At 34.3% G+C, this 20433-nt stretch overlaps 1 protein-coding gene across 10 annotated transcripts in view; it reads left to right on the forward strand.

Annotated features, from left to right (window-relative positions):
* Window positions 1–20433, forward strand: part of mapk10 (mitogen-activated protein kinase 10) — a 128131-nt gene that overhangs the window by 61047 nt on the left and 46651 nt on the right. For 8 of the 10 annotated variants that reach the window (XM_066710759.1, XM_066710758.1, XM_066710757.1 and 5 more), the window contains exons 2-3: window positions 1722–1793; window positions 10070–10239. In XM_066710759.1, coding sequence (XP_066566856.1) covers window positions 1722–1793; window positions 10070–10239 — 242 coding nt within the window. Of the gene's footprint in view, window positions 1–1721; window positions 1820–10069; window positions 10240–20433 lie in introns of those variants that run through there. The other 2 variants (XM_066710762.1, XM_066710756.1) reach the window with 2 other exon arrangements.

Below are 20433 nucleotides of genomic sequence, written 5' to 3' on the forward strand. Positions count from 1 at the left end.
TTCCATTTCTTAGCCACCTAACGTCAAGTTAACCTGCCAGGGAGCAGGTTTGAGATGCTGGACATGTTACTCTAGTAACAGAGCTGGCTGAACTTTAAGCTCACTTTGGAGAACGGAAAATCCAGAGTTTATGCCAAGTTATCCTGAAACTTAGCTGGATAACATAGTTATCTACGTTTGAAGAACGGGCCCCAGACTACAGGAAATGGGCTTAGTCATTAGATAAATCAACATATTATTCTTATTTGTAACATTTTGTCCCAGTTTGAAAACCATGCCATTTTGGTCAAATAATTATTATATATTAGTATTTATTTGTTTAATATTGATTACTATCATTGCCTAATTTAAGGGACATACTTTGATTTAGGATGATCAGATTCTAGTAGCCTAGTTAAAAAAATGAAAGGTGGACAGGGTAGGAACCGTCTGAGAACAAAACCTTCACAGATTACTACATTAGCTCTGACAGCTGTTACAGTATATCTGTGTAGCAGTTTAACTTCCAGATTAAAGGTGTCACATTTACAGTTCTTTACATACTCAGCAAATCCCTGTACTGTAATATCCAACAGCCACAAGCTGGATTTTAATGTTTTCCAGTAAAATTATTACATTTATCACCACATGTGTTTGAACAGTGAACATTTTTTAAAGCTTGTAGGAATTCCATCAAATATTTACAGTGCTCTTAAGATGCTAGACAGGATAAGAGAGGTGAAAATCAAAACATTATAGCTTGTTAAAGAGCCAATGTTTGGTTGCCAAAGCCCAATACTACTTTGAGTATTCCTGTGCTAGTGATAACCATATGCAAAGAGTACTTCATTCTCTGCCAATTTGCACAGTGAACATGCATTCTTTCATATGACTTTCTAGAAGTGTTTTCATAATTCAGTAAAAATGTTAGCATCTCACATTAAAACAAAAATGCTGCTACCTTCTACAGGTTGCAACACTTCCTGATATTGATTTGCCACACTTGCATGTACAGTGCTATGTCAATCTGCTGTCTAGCAATGTTTTCAGCTTTTAAGAACCTGACTGTAAAGCTTATAGGATAAATTAAATATTATATATAGTTTGTTCAGAAATCCACATAGTTTGGGATTATCATATTTTCAGGGAAGTTTTAGAACAAAGAAATCCATCTATCAAAACAAAAATTACATATTGTCTGCATTCATACATTTCTTTCCATTATCTTTTTACGGGAGGTCTTTGTAAATCATGAACTTTCGTTTTCCTTGTTTTATTCTGGTAATATGTCTGTCTATTGTTTACTTATCTATTGTTGGTCTATATGTGTACAGAATACCGGTGTATAATTTTGCTATGAAATGCTTTTTGATTGCAATGTTTTTGACTCCATGTTTAGGTCTCTCGATGTTTCTTTTACTGCATCAATTTATTCAGAATAATCGTAAATAGAGTTTATGTTTCTAATTAGTCAATCGGTCAAGTGCAATTTGTTGATTTCTTAATTGTGAATTAAACTACCATAACTATTGAGGCTGCAGGGGACATCTAGGGCATAGTTGAATTGCAATAATAATAATAATAATAATAATAATAATAATAATAATAATAATAATAATAATACACAAAATAGCAGAAAATGCATGGGGGCCCCTACTTATTATTGTGTGGAGGTAATTGTACTGTCTTGATAAAAAAAAAAATCTGTTTTTCTAACAATTATGTTTTTGTTTTGCTTTCAGGTATTTATGAGCCATCATTTCTTGTATTACTTCAGCGAACCTATCCTGGATGTGAAGATTGCCTTTTGTCAGGTGTGTGTTCCTTACAGGTAAACAAGGTACAGTATTCATTCACTTCCATTTCCCCTTCATTGATGTGTATCAATATGTATTGTAGATTAAACCATTGGTGCTAGTACAACCCAACTGAATTGATCAATTACTGAATTAGGTCCAGCCAGTTGTCTTCAAGACAGAAATAATTGGCTTATCAATAAGGTAATAAAATAATAAATAAATATAATAAAATTAATTATTATAATAAAATCTTTCAGTTTCATTAGATGTGTGCTCAGACATCTTGTTTTATCCTCCTTGTCCTGTTTTTTGCCATCTCTTCTACCTATGATGTTCAATGTTATTATAATGGTACAAATGCACTTTTGGAATCTAATGATGCTTTTTCTATAAAATATGAAACATAAAAAGCATGATACAAATTAAAGGTCTGCACAGGTAGAAAATGATGCGTGCATTATTTTTGAAGTATTCTATAAGTATTCCTCACCTTCTTTCCTAGGTTCTCTACAATACTATTTAAGGGGTCAAGCTTTGCACATGGTGTTCTGTTACATTTGATGTTTGTTGGTAAAATTGTGAAAAACATAAGTTGTTATTGGATGTGGGTAGATTGGGGATTCCAATCAAACAAACAAAAAAAAATATCCTCATATTAGCTGTTCATACAACCCTGAATTCATATTGGTCACATATTGAATATTGGGTATTAACAATAAAAGTAAGGGACACCTATCTTAATTTAATAATTTTGTCAAAATAACTAAGACATTTTATTAATTTTCAAACTGGAATTTGTCTGCCTATTCAACCAAATGTTTATGGAAACATAACTACAATAAGACATTCTCAAACTAATAATCAATTCACAGGTTGGAAAAAGAGAACCATGTAGGGTCAGGTAATAATAAAGCTGATGGATACCTACATTGCTGGGTACCTGTGCTGACCTCTTCTACAGATAATGTACTTGCACCAGTGTGTTATGTTATGAAATATATCTCACGGTCAGCAGTCCCCACTAAAAGTTATATATATATATATATATATATATATATATATATATATATATATATATATATATAAATATTATATTATATTAAATTATATATATAATATTGGGGAATTTAACTATTATACATACCTATATCGGTCACACTTTACAATAAGGTATCGTGATTCCTCATGAATTAATATATGAATACCACAGGATAAACACATGTATATGTCATGCATTTCATCTGAGTGCTTATGTTAATCACATGTATAACAGGGTTAGGGTTAGGTTCATGTGCTCAACATCAGAACTCACATGATGTTCTTGATGTATTGATGTTTAAATCTTATGGTATTCATATATGAATTCATGAGGAATTATGGTACCTTATTGTAAATTGTTACCCATACATTTATATCTATATATGTATGTATAATAGCAAAATTCCCTAATTCAAATTCCTTTTGTGGGTTTCCATTTTATTGTACCCCAGAAGAGCCTATATTCACCCAACATCACATAAATAAAGGGTAGTGGTGTATTACAATGCACATTAACCTTGTGTGGTTTTGTTGTGCTACAGCTCAGGAAAATGTTTCCATTCACAGAAGAGCACGTACAAGTAAGAATCTCACCTAGGTGTCCATATTATCAAGTGATACACTATTAGAGTGCAACTGATAAAGCACAATGTTAATCTGATGTAATAAAAATTATAATATGTAATTATACAGAAACCACTTGTTAAATAAAGTTTCACTGTATTCACCTCACATATCATTATTAGCGTATATCAATTAAATCCCTTAGGGTAAAAGGATAAAAGCCAGACCAAGACAAAAGTTACCAAGACAAGACACAAAATACTTTCTGATAGGATTAAACATTTATAAAAATGACTTGTTTTCCATTTCTTAAATGAACCATTATGATAGTACTCTTACGTGGATGCTTCAGGTTTGATTGTTTGATGATGTATTCATAAATTAAATAAACATAAAAACTGTCAGTAGTCAAAAATGACTTCCAGAATGTAAAGCTTTAAGAACATAAGAACATAAGAAAGTTTACAAATGAGAGGAGGCCATTCGACCCATTGTTCTTGTTTGGTGTCCATTAATAACTGAGTGATCCAAGGATCCTATCCAGTCTGATTTTAAATGTTCCCAAATTTTCAGCTTCAACCACATCGCTGGGGAGTTTGTTCCAGATTGTGACGACTCTCTGTGTGAAGAAGTGTCTCCTGTTTTCTGTCTTGAATGCCTTGAAGCCCAATTTACATTTGTGTCCCCGGGTCCGTGTGTCCCTGCTGATCTGAAAAAGCTCCTCTGGTTTGATGTGGTCGATGCCTTTCATGATTTTGAAGACTTGGATCAAGTCCCCCCGTAGTCTCCTCTGTTCCAGGGTGAAACGGTTCAGTTCCTTCAGTCTCTCCAAGTAGGACTTTCCCTTCAAACCTGGAATAAGTCTGGTTGCGCTCCTATGAACTGCCTCTAGAGCATTGATATCTTTCTTGAAGTGTGGAGCCCAGAACTATACACAGTATCCAGATGAGCTCTAACTAGTGCATTGTACAGTCTGAACATTACTGCCCTTGTTCTCAATTCTACACTTTTGACAATATACCCTAACAGTCTGTTTGCCTTTTTTATTGCTTCCCCACATTGTTTGGATGGAGAAAGTGAGGAGTCCACATAGACTCCTAGGTCTTTCTCATGCAATACTTCATCTAGTTCTATTCCTCCCATAGTGTAATTATAGTGGACATTTTTGTTACCTGCATGTATTACCTTGCACGTGAAATTAATTATAATTAATTTCCCTCATTTATTTAAGTACTATAGGAAATATACCATCTGGCCAAGGTGATTTGTTTGTTTTTAATTCTGCTAGTCCCTTTAGTACCTCCTCCTCATTTATCCTGATCTGTCTTAGGGTTTGATTGGACTGATTGTTAACCTGTGGCCATTTTTTCTTCTATAAAAACCTCTGTGAAATACTAATTTAGAACATTTGCCACATATTGTTTGTTTTCCAAGATACTTCAATTTTTGCCCTTTATCTGTTTCACTTCCTACTTTACTGACCTCTTGCTGTTGTAGTATTGAAAAAAGCTCTTTGCATTAGTTTTAGCTGCAATAGCTGTTTCTCTCTATTTCCCTCTTTGCTTTCCTCTTTGCAGCTCAACATATTCTTTGTATTTTGTTTCGTCCCCATCCCTTTTGTATGTGCTATACAACATTTTCTTTCTCTTGATATTTTTTTGCATACCTCTATTAAACCATTTTGGCCAATGTGTTTTGGTCCTCAATTTGCTAAGTTTTGGTACAAAGTAGTATATTCTTAAAATATAACCATCCATTTTCAACTGAATCTGTATCCAGTGTGCTCCAGTCTAACTCTTCTAAGTGCTGCCTCATACCTTCAAGGTTTGCTTTTCTAAAATTGTAGACCATTGTTTTAGACTTGGTCCTTGTTTTTTGGAAGTATGCCTTAAAGCTAACCATATTGTGATCACAGTTTGCCATTGGTTCTCTAACTAGTGTCCCTCTGGCTCTGTCTTGGTCATTTGAAAAGATCAAATCAATGGTTGGTTCCCTGACAAACTGGGTTAGAAAGCAATCATTTACCATCTCAACCATTTCTGTTTCTGCTTCTGTAGTCCCAACTGGGCATTCCCAGTTTATGTTTGTGAAATTTAAATCCCCCTTGATAACAGCCACATCCTTGCTACATGCAGTCCTGATTACACTGTACAATGCAGCATCTTTCTGAATATCTGAATTGGGTGGTCTGTAACACACTCCTACCACTAATCCTCCACATCTTTTATTCAATAATTTAACCCACAAAGATTATGTTTCATTACTAGGTTTTAATTTGAGTTCTTCTGCCTCAATGTCATTTCCTTTCCTTCAATCTAGTCAAACCAAGTCAACAGCTGGACTGAATTAACTACAATTAAGTCAAACTAGGAATAAGATTTTCTTCAATTAAGACAAATCTAAAAACAAGATTAGGAATGCTAAGACTTTCTGAAAGTAAAAACACAACACAATAGCTCTCTCTCTCTCACCTGTCCTGTGTTTGACTCCTAAACACTTCTCCTGTCTTTTCGTATTGAAAGTTCATGCATTTGTTCTCATTTTTGATACACTTACCTAATTAATGTAATGCTAAGGAAATACGAATGGGGTCAGGCACACCATTCATCCAAACAGAATCTTTAATATGCACATGTTTCTTCGGTAATAATGTATATTTACCTAATAAGGTGTTTTTATATTACAAAGGGACACTGATAGGAGATCTGAGAGATGCTCAATTATTTTGAGGACAAATGTTGAAAAGAACATGTAGATCGTGAAAGCTGTCCGCTGCTTCCCTCAATACAATAACAGATTGCAATTATAGGAAATCTTTGTGAATGAGGATCAAATTAATTATGTCAGATTAATTGGGAAATATTCCAGTGAAAAATGTCCCTTTCATTGAGAATACATATTATTATGTGAGTGTGATATTAACAGTCCCCTTCAATTCATAGAATACACTGCTTATTTTACATCTCTTTTTAATACCATTTATATATTGCACACTACTGATAAAGCACTATGATGTGTGGCTGCTCGAGACAACATATAAACCATAAGGGTTTTACTCAGTTATTATTATTGTATTGATTATTACATGCAGTGGTTAGCGCTGCTGCCTCACAGCTCCAGGATCCAGGGTTTGAGTCTCGGCTTGGGGACCTGTCTGTGTGGAGTTTGCTTGTTCTCCCTGTGTCCATGTGGATTTTCTCCGGGCACTCTGGTTTCCTCCCACCATCCAAAGACATGTGGTTCAGGTTGATTGGTTACTTGAAATTGCCCTGTGTGTGTGTTGCCCAGCAATGGACTAGCGTCCCATCCTGGGTATATTCCTGCCTTGCGGCCTATGCCTGCCAGAATCAGCTCAGGCTTCCCTGCTACCCTCACCAGGATGAGCAGTTTTGAAGATGGATGGATGATTATTACATGTATACATTTAAGATATAATGATATGATTAAAAGGTTAATTTATATCATATTATAATTTAATTTATTTACATATTTTTATAGTGTGGTATAAAGCTGATGAAACAGAAAATACATATACAGGTCATCTTTCACACTCACAGACACAATGCTGTGTGACTAGGTATGACGTTTAACAGCCGTTGTAGCAGACTCTCACTAAAATGAGTTTCACTGAGCGTCACTCGGCAGGAAGGTGGGCGTAGAGTGCGTTGGACACAAATTATTTTAATTCTTCAAATTATTGCAAAGCATCAATTATGTAGGCAGGAAGAGAACAAAAAAAAAAATCTTAAGCACCCTGTTGAGCTCCACTGACTGATTCAAAAGTACTGCACAACAAAACAGAAGATGCCATAGTCAAGAAATATGAAGAGCCATCTTAGAATAGATAAAAGTGTTACCAGTAGCTCTTTTTTCATGGTTTATGCCTGCCCTCAAGGTATAAAAGACTGGAAAGTGTCCTTGGTAAAAATAAAATATTCACCAGCAAAATCTGTTCATTCAAGAACATTAGTGTATTTTGTGCCAGCCTATACACAATCCTCTATAGTGAACTGTGTGTCAACTGAGTTATGCATTGTCATGTTAAAGCAACGTTTCAATAGATCTGCTAATAAATAAATTAATAAATAATAATAATACAAATAATAGAGTGTTCTGTTCTATGCAGTTTCAATCAAATTCAATGAGAGAATTGGAGGAATAAAATGTACTATGTGAAATGGGTGAGTGATTTCTAGAAGCCTAAGTTGTTATTCACATTCATATTTTTTTATTAATATTTTTGCTACAGTAGTATTTGAGTTTTATATTTTTCTCAAAAGCTGTGATCCTACATGTTATTTATACATCAGAAGAATGTACCAAAGATTCAGAAGCAAAGCAGAAACAAAACTCCACACATGGAAAATAAGTCTTGACATAGCAGCGATTGTGTGCCGAACTCAAATGAAGGGGGTTATCATACACACCCATACTCCCCCGAACATTTTATAGTTAAACAAATTTGCATTGTCTGTAATGTACAGTATGTTATTTATTTTTCTTATTAATCAAATTGTAATTCTGTTTTTTTTTTTTTACATTAATCTCAACACCATTTTGTCATGGATTTCAGTCTAGCACAGACATTATTATTTTATATAATTATAAAAAGGGCATATTTTACATTTGGTAACAAAAATACATTATACAATTGCAGTGCTGCCTTCCGAGTAATTAACAATACTTATTTTTAGAAGGTTTAATGCTATATGTATCCATGTCCTGTCCTGGGGATTGCAGTGTAAATGATAATTTATGTGAAATGTCTGATTATATGGTTTCAGAGTTTCTCAGAAGAACTCTGGGCTCTGTATGTAAGCAGTGTATTTCATTGATCTGCCTCGAAGGAAAGGGGAGATGGCACTGATTAATGTTTCTTCATAAAGAGGCATCAGTTCTCTCTGTGAATTTTTCAAATGAGAGAAAGCATTGGCATACCTTACTAACAACATTAGTATTTCTGACATCCACAGAAATGCCAGAAGTGCCAGCTGGATTCATTATCTTCTGTAGGATGCCTTTGACCCTGACAAAAAATATGATAATCATGTTGTTTCATAACTGTGAACCAGAAGACTAACAATGAGATAACTCTGTAGGTTATATAAGCTGTTTTTTTCAATGAGCCTGTAGATCTGGTTGTAATAGAGACTATGCTTTGAAAAAGTAGTATTTATGTGAGTCTGCTTGTTCTTAATTTAATTTATTATTTAGGAGCTTCCATTAGTTTGATTAATAAGGTAATGTGCAGCCCAAGATTGTTATCTCAAATGAAGAACAAATGCTGAATCTGCATTACATGTAATTCACAGTAATTCAGTTAGAATTGTAGTGATTTAATTGCTTTTGATTAGAGTCTGCTCTGGCTGCATGTTGTTTTTAGTTGGTTTGAAATCCTAAATAACTGCTTAAGCATTGTTTTTTCAATATTATCACAGTACTCTGTTGCAATGAACTTCACTGTTATGTCAATCACCAGCTGAATTTAAAGCAGGAATAAACAAGTCACTAACTTAGTAACTAATTTCTGTCAACCCAGGCAATACTTTTGTTTGAAAGAATACTTCAATGCATTATCCCCAAGGATTTCTGAACTTTATAGTCTTGTCAAAGGTTGTGAAGAAGTACTGCAGTTTGCTGTGGGTGTAAAGGGTGTTTATTCTTCAGACCAGTGTGGCATGGGATTCAAATGAAACAAAACAAAAAGTTGCATTTCAGATGATCCACCTCTTCTATAGAAATACCTCTGAACTGAGTGATGATTGAGTGTTTGCAGCTGAATGAATTGTCTCTTGATCATATAACTATGTATTACAAAGTTACAAACATTTTTATGTTTATGCTAGAAATGTGGCCTCAGGGTTAGGTGTTAAAGATACTATATATTAGAAATACGGCCTATGGTTATGGTAGTGATGGATGGTATCATTAGAAAGAGAGGAAGCAGGAGGATTCAGGTAATGATTAAAGGATATATAGCCTAGTCCTATTTTTGTGAGATTATTTTCGGAGTAAGGAAACAAGGAAGACAAAAAAAATAAAATGCCCTGAAGGCAATCAAAGACAATATAAACCTTTGGTAAAATATAGAAAAAGCAATATAACTGTACTCCACTTCCAAGATATTGTATCTATAAGACAGCTCTACAGAGCTTATCAGAATTTGTGTAGACGTGCGTCCTAGGATGGCATAGCATATCTGTAATGATTTCCTCAAAGCCAGATGTAAGCTACAGACAGTACCTAGACATGAATGACAGAAGCAGGAATGATTTGTAATGGCTAAGAGAAGCACTGTTTCTTGACTGACAGTTGGACTGATGTAATCTACAAGTTGAAGGCATATCTCTCAACAAGGCATGTTTGCAGCTGTATTAGTACATGTTATTTAATCATTTTAAATTTAAAGTCATGTAAAATTTCCCTTATGTACTTATGTGGTGTAACAAAGGAGATCTTGTCCTGAAATGCCATTTTAAAAATAAAATAAAATATTATGCATAAGTTAACCTTTTGTTTGCTGTTTTTTAAAATAAATTATCGATTTTTAAAATGTCATTCCAAGGCCCTTACCTTTTCAAAGGGAAAACACTTTCTGTTTCTAATTTCTAGATATAACATTAATTTTCCTCTGCTGTTGAGGTTTTTTAAAACCACAAGAATAATTTTTTATTTTTGTATTTTCACAGGGTTTTGGTAAACAAGTGGATGTTTCATACATCGCCAAGCATTACAACATGAGCAAAAGCAAAGTGGACAACCAGTTCTACAGCGTGGAAGTTGGGGATTCGACCTTCACAGTTCTCAAGCGGTACCAGAATCTAAAGCCCATTGGCTCTGGGGCTCAGGGAATAGTTTGGTGAGTAGTTATTAAGTGTGGGAGGTCAATGTGGTATTGTTTAAAGTGCTACCTAAAATAGACAGCTCTTCATAGTTTATGTATTCAAATGGCATTTCAACTGATTTATTTCTGTATCCATTGTACTATTTGTACAATGCTTTGGTGCAATCCATCATAAACCCATGGACACAAAATACATAATGCTTTTTAAATAGTATTTCAATTATATTTTGTTTTCAGGAAAAGAAACATGTTTTTTTGTATTTTTTTGGGGGGGGGGTTAATATGCATAATGTAACCAATGGGGAAAATAGCCAGATGTAAATTAACTCAGATTACTGCTCAACTCCTGTACGAATGCAGGAGAGATGTAAGCAGCCAATATTCCTTGAAGTGTGCACTGCCAAGCCATCTGCTTCTTTTCACAAGCCCACAATCCGCAGCCATCAGATCATACTGCAGAGCTGTACCATGATGGAGAGTAGTAACGCAGCTTCCTCTGGTATTGCATGCCCAATAAACCACAGGACTCATTCTGCAGTGACACAATTGCCTTCCTTGTTATACATACATTTGCTATGATAGCAATTTATATTTTAAGAAACTTCCACCATAATATTAATTGGCTAATTCATTTTCATTAAGATTGTGACAATTTATTTTTATTTAACTATTGCAGTCAACCTTCAGAGGCTTCAATTCCCTTATGGTTAACTGTTCTCTAATTACGAGAACACAGATATACTCTCTGAAAACCATTCCTATAAACCAAATCTATTTACTGTGTTATTTAATCCATTGTGAATTATGTTTTTAAGCGACATATTTAAGTGATGTTAGTGGGAACCTGTCCCTGTGTTTTGCAATGGTTAAATGTTTTTGGAATAAAAAATTAAAAATGCTTGATTTATAAAGCGATTTATCTAGGGCAGTGGTCAAACACCTGATATTATCTAAAATGTGTGAAAAATGCAGTTAAAAATGGTGTAGTGTTGAAAAGGCGACAGACAGAAAATACAATGAAACTTCCCTTTAATGAAACTGGGGTCTATGCGATACAGCACCATACACTATTTGCTGATCTCCTAACCTTATTATATGGCACATCTGTTCAGAACATGTTTCTTACCCATCACTCCATTACATGAATATAAAATCAGAATTTCCAATTCAACAAAATATTAAGATAATAATTCAAAATACTTCAAGTATCCTGTATTGGTATTTCTATTGGAACTGCTGGCCTAGAATAACTGACAGTAAAGTAGGCATTCATTCTGAACAAGAAAGTCCAAGATGACAAGCAAACAACAAGAATGACACTTGTTTGAACATACACATCCATGTCATGCTTAAAGTTTATGTAAAATCCTCAGCAATACAGAAATATTAATATTGTAGCATTTTAGGCTTTTTGCTGCTTGGATTCACAGGGGCAAACAATACAACAAATAACTAGAGGTCTAGAGGTCTAGAGGCAACAGTTTTTATTCTCAGACAACTTTAAAGGGAACCACACAGAACTTGGTCTCTCTCTAAACTTCTGCCCATCAAACACATCTCCCCCCTGTTCCTTCACAGGGCTAACCTTCATCACCAGAAACTAGAATAATTCCCCTAAACGAATCAGGTCCCCAAACAATCTGACCCACCCCAAACACAACATGCCCTCCATTCGACATAACAGTCCCAGATCGCTACAATATTATAAAATACAGGGGAGTGCTCCATATACTGATATCTATGGTACCACGTAGGAAGCATTTTTATTTCAGAAAAAGTGAAAAACTAGAGATATAAGAGCTAGTTATAAGCCCTTTATTCCAGTCACAGGAAGATACAATTCACTTTAAACAGCTTTGTCAAATACAATCAGGGTAAGCATTCACGGGAATTGATTTGCTCTTTCTCGTAGAATGTCAACACATTTCTAAATGTCTTCCTGTCATACTTCCTGTCATTTCTACTGGTGTAAGAGGAGTTTGATGAACTCCTGTACTTTTTTAATCCAAATGTGATCCATTTCCACAGTTTAATATTATTCTTTTAAACCCCATCAGAATGATAAATTTAATTTAATACTTTAAATATGTAATTTAACAAACAGCTTGGATAGGACAGGGTTGTTAATGCATCTGTACAGCAGGTTTGTTTGATACAGTAATATGATATGTCAGGTTGAACTAATCTAATTTGGCGTCTTCCTTTTCTCCAGTTAGTTGAAGACTTCTGACGTGGAAAATATATTATCGAAGTCAGATTTTAACCCTTTTGAGGCTAATTGAGTATTTCTTCCTGATGAATGCATTTTATTTTGAATTCCAGAAATAAAATTAGATTGGGCTTGAGTATGTGATGCTAAGCTGTCCTAATTATTTATCATTTAAATTCAGTGGATGAAAGTATCCTAAAATATTTTCAAGTCATGACTCCTCTCTGGTATACAGTTCACTGGTTCATGGCTCTCCTTAATCTCTGCACTTTATCAAGTGAAAATTATATTAAACATTCTAGTAGGCATTTATTTAGCAGGGAAATGCCTCATAATGATCAACATGCTATCATGTTCCCTTTTTTACATCTGTACAAGGCCAGTCAGCTATAGAAATTCTCAAGGTCAAGTCCTAAGTCCTGATAGAATGGATTCAGTAAGCTTTGGTCTTTTTGTTCTTGTAAAATCAAATTACAAAATCAGCAATTTGCATAAAGTAGCAATAATAATCATATTAATAATAATATTAATAATAATTTAAATAATGCTTTTCTGGCACAGTATCCGCAGTGACAATAGTCATGTGCTTCTGAAAATCATTTTCCTTTTTAATACAACTGTAATCAATGCAAAAAGAGACCATGTTTTATTCAATCAACTCACAACTTTCTGATGGCATTAAGAACATATTCAACCCACAACAAGTGATTCTTTTGGATTTAGTTTCTGTTCCAGGGTTTGATTCTTACTGGAAATCACAAATGTACAAATGCCTACCTTTCAAACTTCCTTTGAATTAATTTGGGATTAAAGTAGAATAATTATTTCCCAGCTTCTCTTTATATGGTCAACTTTTCACATTTACAAGTTAGGAAAATTTGATGTTAAATCTTAAATTGTCTGATTTCTGGATTTAATTTATATAAATTGTTCATGATTCATGATGATAAATTGAATAGAGAAATCTCTTTTGTTGACAAATTATGTGTTTCTGGTGAATGAATAAATTATGACTAATTAAGTATTTACACTTTCTCTGAAGTAATATTGAATAAAACCTATTATTAACAAAGGATACATGATTATATGAATACCAATAGCCATTTATAATGTTAATCAAAATGCTAACACATGTAGGCATAATTTGTTATAAATACAATGACTAATTGAGATTATTAAAATAACTGAATTATGTGATTGTAAATTATTGCTAAATGGGTAACTTAATGAGGAGGCTAATTCAGCATCTTTTTGCTAGAGGACTGAAATACAGGTTAAGAAAAACAAGTTGTGCAAAAAGCAGAGCACTAATTACAGGATAATTAAGATAGACATATGATTGCTTTGGAATATACCAATGGCAAATACATGTGACTTGTGCAGTCAGGTCAAGTGTCAGATCTACACAACCCCAAATAAGCAACAAACCTGCTACACCAAAAGGCCATCTCCAGGATCTAGGAGGGGGTGAAGACTTTCAAGTCTTAGGGAGTAACATTATCATAGCAATCCCATGTATACAATGAACACTGTTACACCCCCCCCCCTAAACACTTCCTTTAAACTCTGCAGCATTTTCAGAGATCAAGGCATTAATCTCATTGATCCAAGTCATGGCAATATTGTAGCGTGTGTGGTCAGATTCCATTCAGATGCAAACTGACATCTCAGGCATATCTCCAAGGCCCAAAAAAGCGACAAACTCACTAAGCTGAAAAACTGGCACCCTGATATGGGGAGTTGTAATGCTCTGTTGAGTCTAAAGGAATGATATATGAATAATCTCATGTATGAGGGATCATGTATGATCCCTGTTACATAAATACACTAAAGTAAAGTTCACTGTGTCCTATTCAAAGATGTGTTGTGTAATTATGTGTGAATATTTAAACAATAAGTACCTTTATGATAAAATAAATAAATTGCAATGATATTTATTAGCAGTAAATGTTAAATGTCACTAAGGATAATGTTACAAGATTTTTGTTCTGGTACTTAAGAGTATTACAGGCTGAAATACATATCTTAGTTTCCATATCAGCTCTGTGCTGTTTTGCTGCATTACCTCCAATGTTATTCATGTTTTTTCTAATTGGTTTCTCTTTAGGAATTTCTTAATTTTGAATGAGCTGGCCACTTACTATGGAGTCTGTAGAATGGCACTTTTCACCAGTTGAAGGTGAAATAGCCAGCTTCTGATGAAGCCACAAGAAGCTTGATAGTACTGCAGTCAGTCACAGGCTATTGATCCCTGTTTGCAATCTGATGCGATCGCCAGGACAAGTAGTATCCATCAAGTGAGTTATAGTCAGATGCAGTATACCTTTGTGTTGCCTTCAACCATCTGCTGCAGGATTTTAAATACAGGATTCAAATCTCCTTATAAAATCCTATCCTATAAGAGATTTACTTCCTAAACCTATCTGCATGTGACATTTCTTTGAGTCCAGGAATAACCCCAGTCTGAACTGAAGTTCAACAATTAACATTTTGCAACATGGTGACCAAACCCTATTCTGAATGTAGTCTTGTTAGAGCACTGTATAATTTTAACATCATATCCTTTGATTTAAATGCCGAGCCCTTGTTAACCTTTTTATGAATGTCCTGTTCTGTGATGTGGCACTTTTTTTTCTGTGATACTGACAAAGCTTCCTATAGTTACTATATTTGATTTAATGACGTGAATGTCGATGGAGACTGCTGCTCATCCTCTTCAGTACAGTTTGGTACTTAAATATACGTAAGACTTCCAAAGCAGTTGGCACAGGCAGTAGGAGGGTGACGCCTAGCAAGCCGTGTTCAGTCTAATTGTTTTTGGCAGGTCTATTTGGAGATCTAATCACAAGAAAACCAAAGGATGAGATTATACTATGCACAAAAGACTACATCACAGCAATATAATAATAATAATAATAATAATAATAATAATAATAATAATAATAATAATAATAATTAATTAATCAACTAAATGTTTTTAAAGATGAACTTTCCTGTTTTTATGAGATGTCTTTTAGTATAGTCCACTGGTTCTCAATCCTGGTTCTTGGTCCTTGAATTAGTTAATTGAACCCCCAATTGAACTAATTTGCTTGATTTGACTTTTTAAATTGTGGATTTTATAAAAAACTTGGAGATTTCAAGTTCCAGCTACAGTTTCATATCTACAACTGGTTGCTATAATTTAAGATCTCAGATTAAGCAAATTATTAGTAAAATTAGTATTCGATTTAACATTACTAATAATGAAGCTCAGTTGGAACAAAAACCACCAGGGCAGGGGGTCCCCAGGACCAGGATTGAGAACCACTGGTATAGTCTATCTTTCTTTAATTTCAGTTGAACTGTGCAAACAAATCTGACAATTACAAGGTACATTCCAAAATATAGTTATATTTTAAGAGTATGTTCTAATGTTCATAACTGTAGTATAAAAGCACTATTTAACTGATTAGGTTGTGTTTGTTATACCCCTAGAATACTTGTGTTCTATGTTCTGTCATCTTCAAAACATTCCTCCTCAGACTTTCTCCAAACAGACTTTATGGCTATTATTATGATTATTTTTCCATGAGACAGTGGGAATCTTTGAGTTAACAGTACGACACTGGCTCCACAGGGTGCAGACAGGGCTGAATCATTCATGAATCAATCAAGTTCATTTAGCTAGAGTAGTACTTAAGGAAAGATGCAATTAAATCATTACCTCATGCACTGTTGAGAGTAATAATTGGATGGAGGTCTTGTGGATCTGTGTTTAATTACATCCACTGATAAAAACTCAGCTATTTAAAGGCTGGTTGTAGGAAATCCATTAGAATGCTAAATTACAAAGTGAATTTTGTTTGTTGTTCCACATACGTCTAAACTGAAAACAAACGACACATTTGTTGACTGAGAAAAATGTCCTTATTGCAGATCGCAGTCCCATGTTCTAGTCACAATTCTTCACATTTCTTAATAGGTCAGAAGTGAAAAGACAATCAATTTTTAATATAAGTATGCAGGCCAAGAATGGGTGAAACAGCAATACTGTATTAATTACTTGTTGTTCACATTTGTTGTCCTTGGTTGAATTGAGGCCTGTATCAAATTATTTTCTCATTCTCCTTTCTAAAGAAGAGTGCAATTAACAAAATAGGAAACTGCAGGTCTGGTTTCGAGTAGACACTACATACAGCTGGTTACATCTATCTGTGCCAAGGCATATTGAAGCTGTTCTGGTGGCTCATGGTGGCCCAACGCCTTACTGAGTCTGTATATGTTAGCGCTGTCAGTCAGTTAAAATAGTAGATTGATTAATCGATGGGCATTAGTTGATTAATCGCTAAATTAATCAGACATCTATTATAATAAGTGTTACAGTCTTTAAGTGGTTGTGTCACACAGTAATACTTTAATACATAATAGGCATTGATATTACAGTATAACAAAACTGAGCGGGAATGGTAATAACTCATATAAATGTATATTTAAAAAAACTACAAAAAAACTAAATGATTATAATCCACAAACTAAATTGTAATTGCTACAGCAAACAGGTGTTTTGCTCACAAATGGTACAGTAAACTACTCACACTGCCCTTGTAAGAAAAGCATTGCTTGCAAATAAAACAGAAAACCTTTACTTTGTCTTCAATGCTTCCTTACAAATCCAGTTTGATACAATCTAATATGCTTTGACAGCCATGTCAATTGTATGTCTTTCGAATTATGAAAATTAAGCCATTAAAAATTATATTACATATTTATTTCCTTCGTTTTGTAAACAGTATGTCATTTTAAGAAAATAACAAAATTAACCCCTCAGGTTATTAATTAAGAATTACATCTGGCTGCTGTGTTTCTAAAAATACTTCCATATATATAATTTTAATAGCTAGGAGGCTATGTGGTACATATCAGGTGAGTGATAGCATTAAACTTAAAAATTACTTAACAATATCTGCAGCAGGAGCAAATGCAATAGACATGAATGCATCTAAATGTATGATTGCAATGTCTATACAGCTGGAATATTTACAGTAGTATGATAATTTGTGAAAGTTAGTTAATATATGTTAATTCAGTTAAGTTAATGTGACTCCCAACTTGCTCTCAATTTAGCCTAAGACTTTTTAAATGCAGTGCCTGGGTGCTTTAATTTCACAACAAACTGTCAGAAGATCATTTGCAGACAATGAAGGGGAACTGCTTCTGTTTGGTAGAAATGTATTACATTTTTCTGAACTGTACAGTGGTAATCATTCTAATGTCTTACAAGAAGTGTAAGACCTTGGGACTTTCTGCCTGTTTTTATGGTTTATTTTTGGACTGATTAAATTGCTGAAATTAGTCTGAAAACAATATTTCCATTACTGTGGGGTACCTGCTGTGTTTATTTCCCCATGGTTTTCTTTGCTTCATTTATCCTCTCTGTAAATTCTGTGGATTATACTCCTAGATTTTCTTCTAGATTTCTGTTGAGACATATTTGGGATTTATCTGTGAAAAAGGATCTGTCACTGATAAGTTATGATTCACATGTATTAACAGGATGTCTAATACTATTGTCTGTTTACCTAATTTCAGAAGGAATTATGTTCAATGTTTTTTAATAGAATGGAATTTACAATAACATGACAGCTATGAAGTAAACAAATACAGATTAATTAATCACCACTGTTCACAGTTCTAGTTGTGTGGAATTGTTAAATATGAATTATGCATTATTCATACTTAATGGTGAACGTGCACAGTAAATACCACATAACAGAAACTGTAGTAGTAGCGGGTCTACAGGGTTACTTCTTAAAAAGATTATTGTAATTCAACCCAATCATGTTAGCTCTTGATTTTTGATTTCTTGTTGACACTCAAAACTGTGCATTTCTTCCTGTCAGCTACAAATGCTTTGTTAGCAAGGCCTGTAGAAAATTATCTGTCATCTTTTGAAATATATTCACTGGCACCGTTCTTTATTTTTATGATTTACATATTTTAAAAACAACAGCACAAAGAATATGTTTTTCTCTTTTCTTAACATCCCATTTGACTATGCTTGGCAACTGCTACAGTGAGTTTTGTGTCATTTTTGACAGGTATTCATCAGAAATCATGAAATTATGACACACCTTTTCAAAGCCATCTAGAACCCAAAGTCATTGTTGTGGTGTACTAAAGGCTGAATCCAATCAAACAAAAAAAAAAATAGATCTTAAGAGCAAACTCCCCACTGATTCTATTGTACAGCAGCGACTGCTGTTACCCGTTATCTTCTTTGGTATTGAGCATTCATTATTTCCTCTTTTTGCTGTTGGAGTGAAGTGTATATAAAAAGGTATAAAGAGAACTGGAGAGAAGCTAATGCAATGGTGCTTTTATGGTATGATGTGCTGTAAGTCCCACACCTGTTTTGTCTGCAGTTAAAATAGTTTATTTTGATACATTTTTTGTGTCATGTTTTTAAACTGAAAAAAATGTACCCAAGATTTGTATTGAAAATGCAATACTAATTTTGTTGATTATATTTTGCTGTTTATTTGGGTAAATGGAGAAAAAAGATAAACAGTTCCATTTTGTCTTTTAACCACATATTTTCCGTATTTCAACACGCTTGTAGTTGGTACAGTTACATAAAGGCCTTCTGTCCTCAGAGTGTAATGAAACTTAGACGTTACATAAGTCTGATTAATTCAGTATTTCCCTGAGAGGAATTAGCTGTTGGATGTGATGCAGCATCATTAATGAATATGGACATGTTGTCCAATATGCAAATTAAAGGAACATTATTCTTGCTCTCCATCAATTATCTCATGCTGTTGTTGGAGATGGATAATTTTAAATAGAGGAACTTTAATTTAATTTCACTTCAGACACATACAAAGCAGGCTAGGAGTCAGTTTACCAGACTACCATCAATTATTTTCAAATGCAGCAAAAGCTATATATGTCATATATGTAATACTATGACCATTAACAGTTATCTTTCAAGCCCAAAATGGTCTGTTCTTTGCAGTATCTGACATAGGCTAAGTCTATAATAAGGTGAATCTTTTTGTGCATACTGCAACGTTTGCCCTTTCAAATCTACCTATATGACAATTATATGACAACTCATTGAAGCAACATTGTTCAAAATATGCACTGATGAGCACAATCCAGTGTCTATCAATGAAGTAATTACAATAGAATGGAAAAACAAAGCATCAGCCTGAGGGAGACCTGGGTCATCCTGTTGCATGAGAAAGAGGAAAATCACAAACAAATGCATGATGTTTTTAAAAACCTCAAAATAAACCACAATATATTTCATAATTCAGCATGCACAAAAAATAATAATCTATTTGTGCATGGTATCGATTCTGAATTTCCCTGGTTTTATGATTCACAAAAAGTGACAATTTCACATATCATAAGGTTGTGGATGCAACCCTGGTTATCTGAAAGAGAAAATAGATTCCAAAGGGGATAAAGGATATTGGCTCAAACAACAGGGAGCACTGAAAACTCAGAACAAAGCTGTCGATAGGCCCTTGAGTGCAGTGACGAAACTTGAGTCTCCCCTTGTCTGCAGTACATTTCACAGCATACAAGCAGTCCTTTTGCCAGTCACTCGGTATTGATATGGTCTCAGGACGAGGTATGCACTCTCTGTGTATACTTCTTGTACTCACTTGCTGGTGATGACTCCAGGGTCTCCCTGCATCTGAACCCTGCTTTTCTTAAAGTGTTCTCCCTGTTCCACAAGAATCAGACAGTGGAGTTGATGTCTTTCTATCCTCCTCCTTTCTCTTCAGAGGAGGAGCAACACCAGTTACATTTGTTCTGCCTGTGTCAACATTGTAGTGCTATATAGACCGAATATGTGGATTCCAACAAACTGAACATCTGGTCACCTGTTATGGAGCCTGGAACAGGCCTTGTCAGTACACTGTGTCCCACTGGATTGTGAACACATATGTCTATAAGTCATAAGGTCTCCCCTTGCCTGAGCGGCTGCTGGTGCATTCAACCAAAGA

This window comes from Amia ocellicauda, chromosome 8 (assembly GCF_036373705.1).
Source record: "Amia ocellicauda isolate fAmiCal2 chromosome 8, fAmiCal2.hap1, whole genome shotgun sequence".
Classification (NCBI taxonomy): domain Eukaryota; kingdom Metazoa; phylum Chordata; class Actinopteri; order Amiiformes; family Amiidae; genus Amia; species Amia ocellicauda.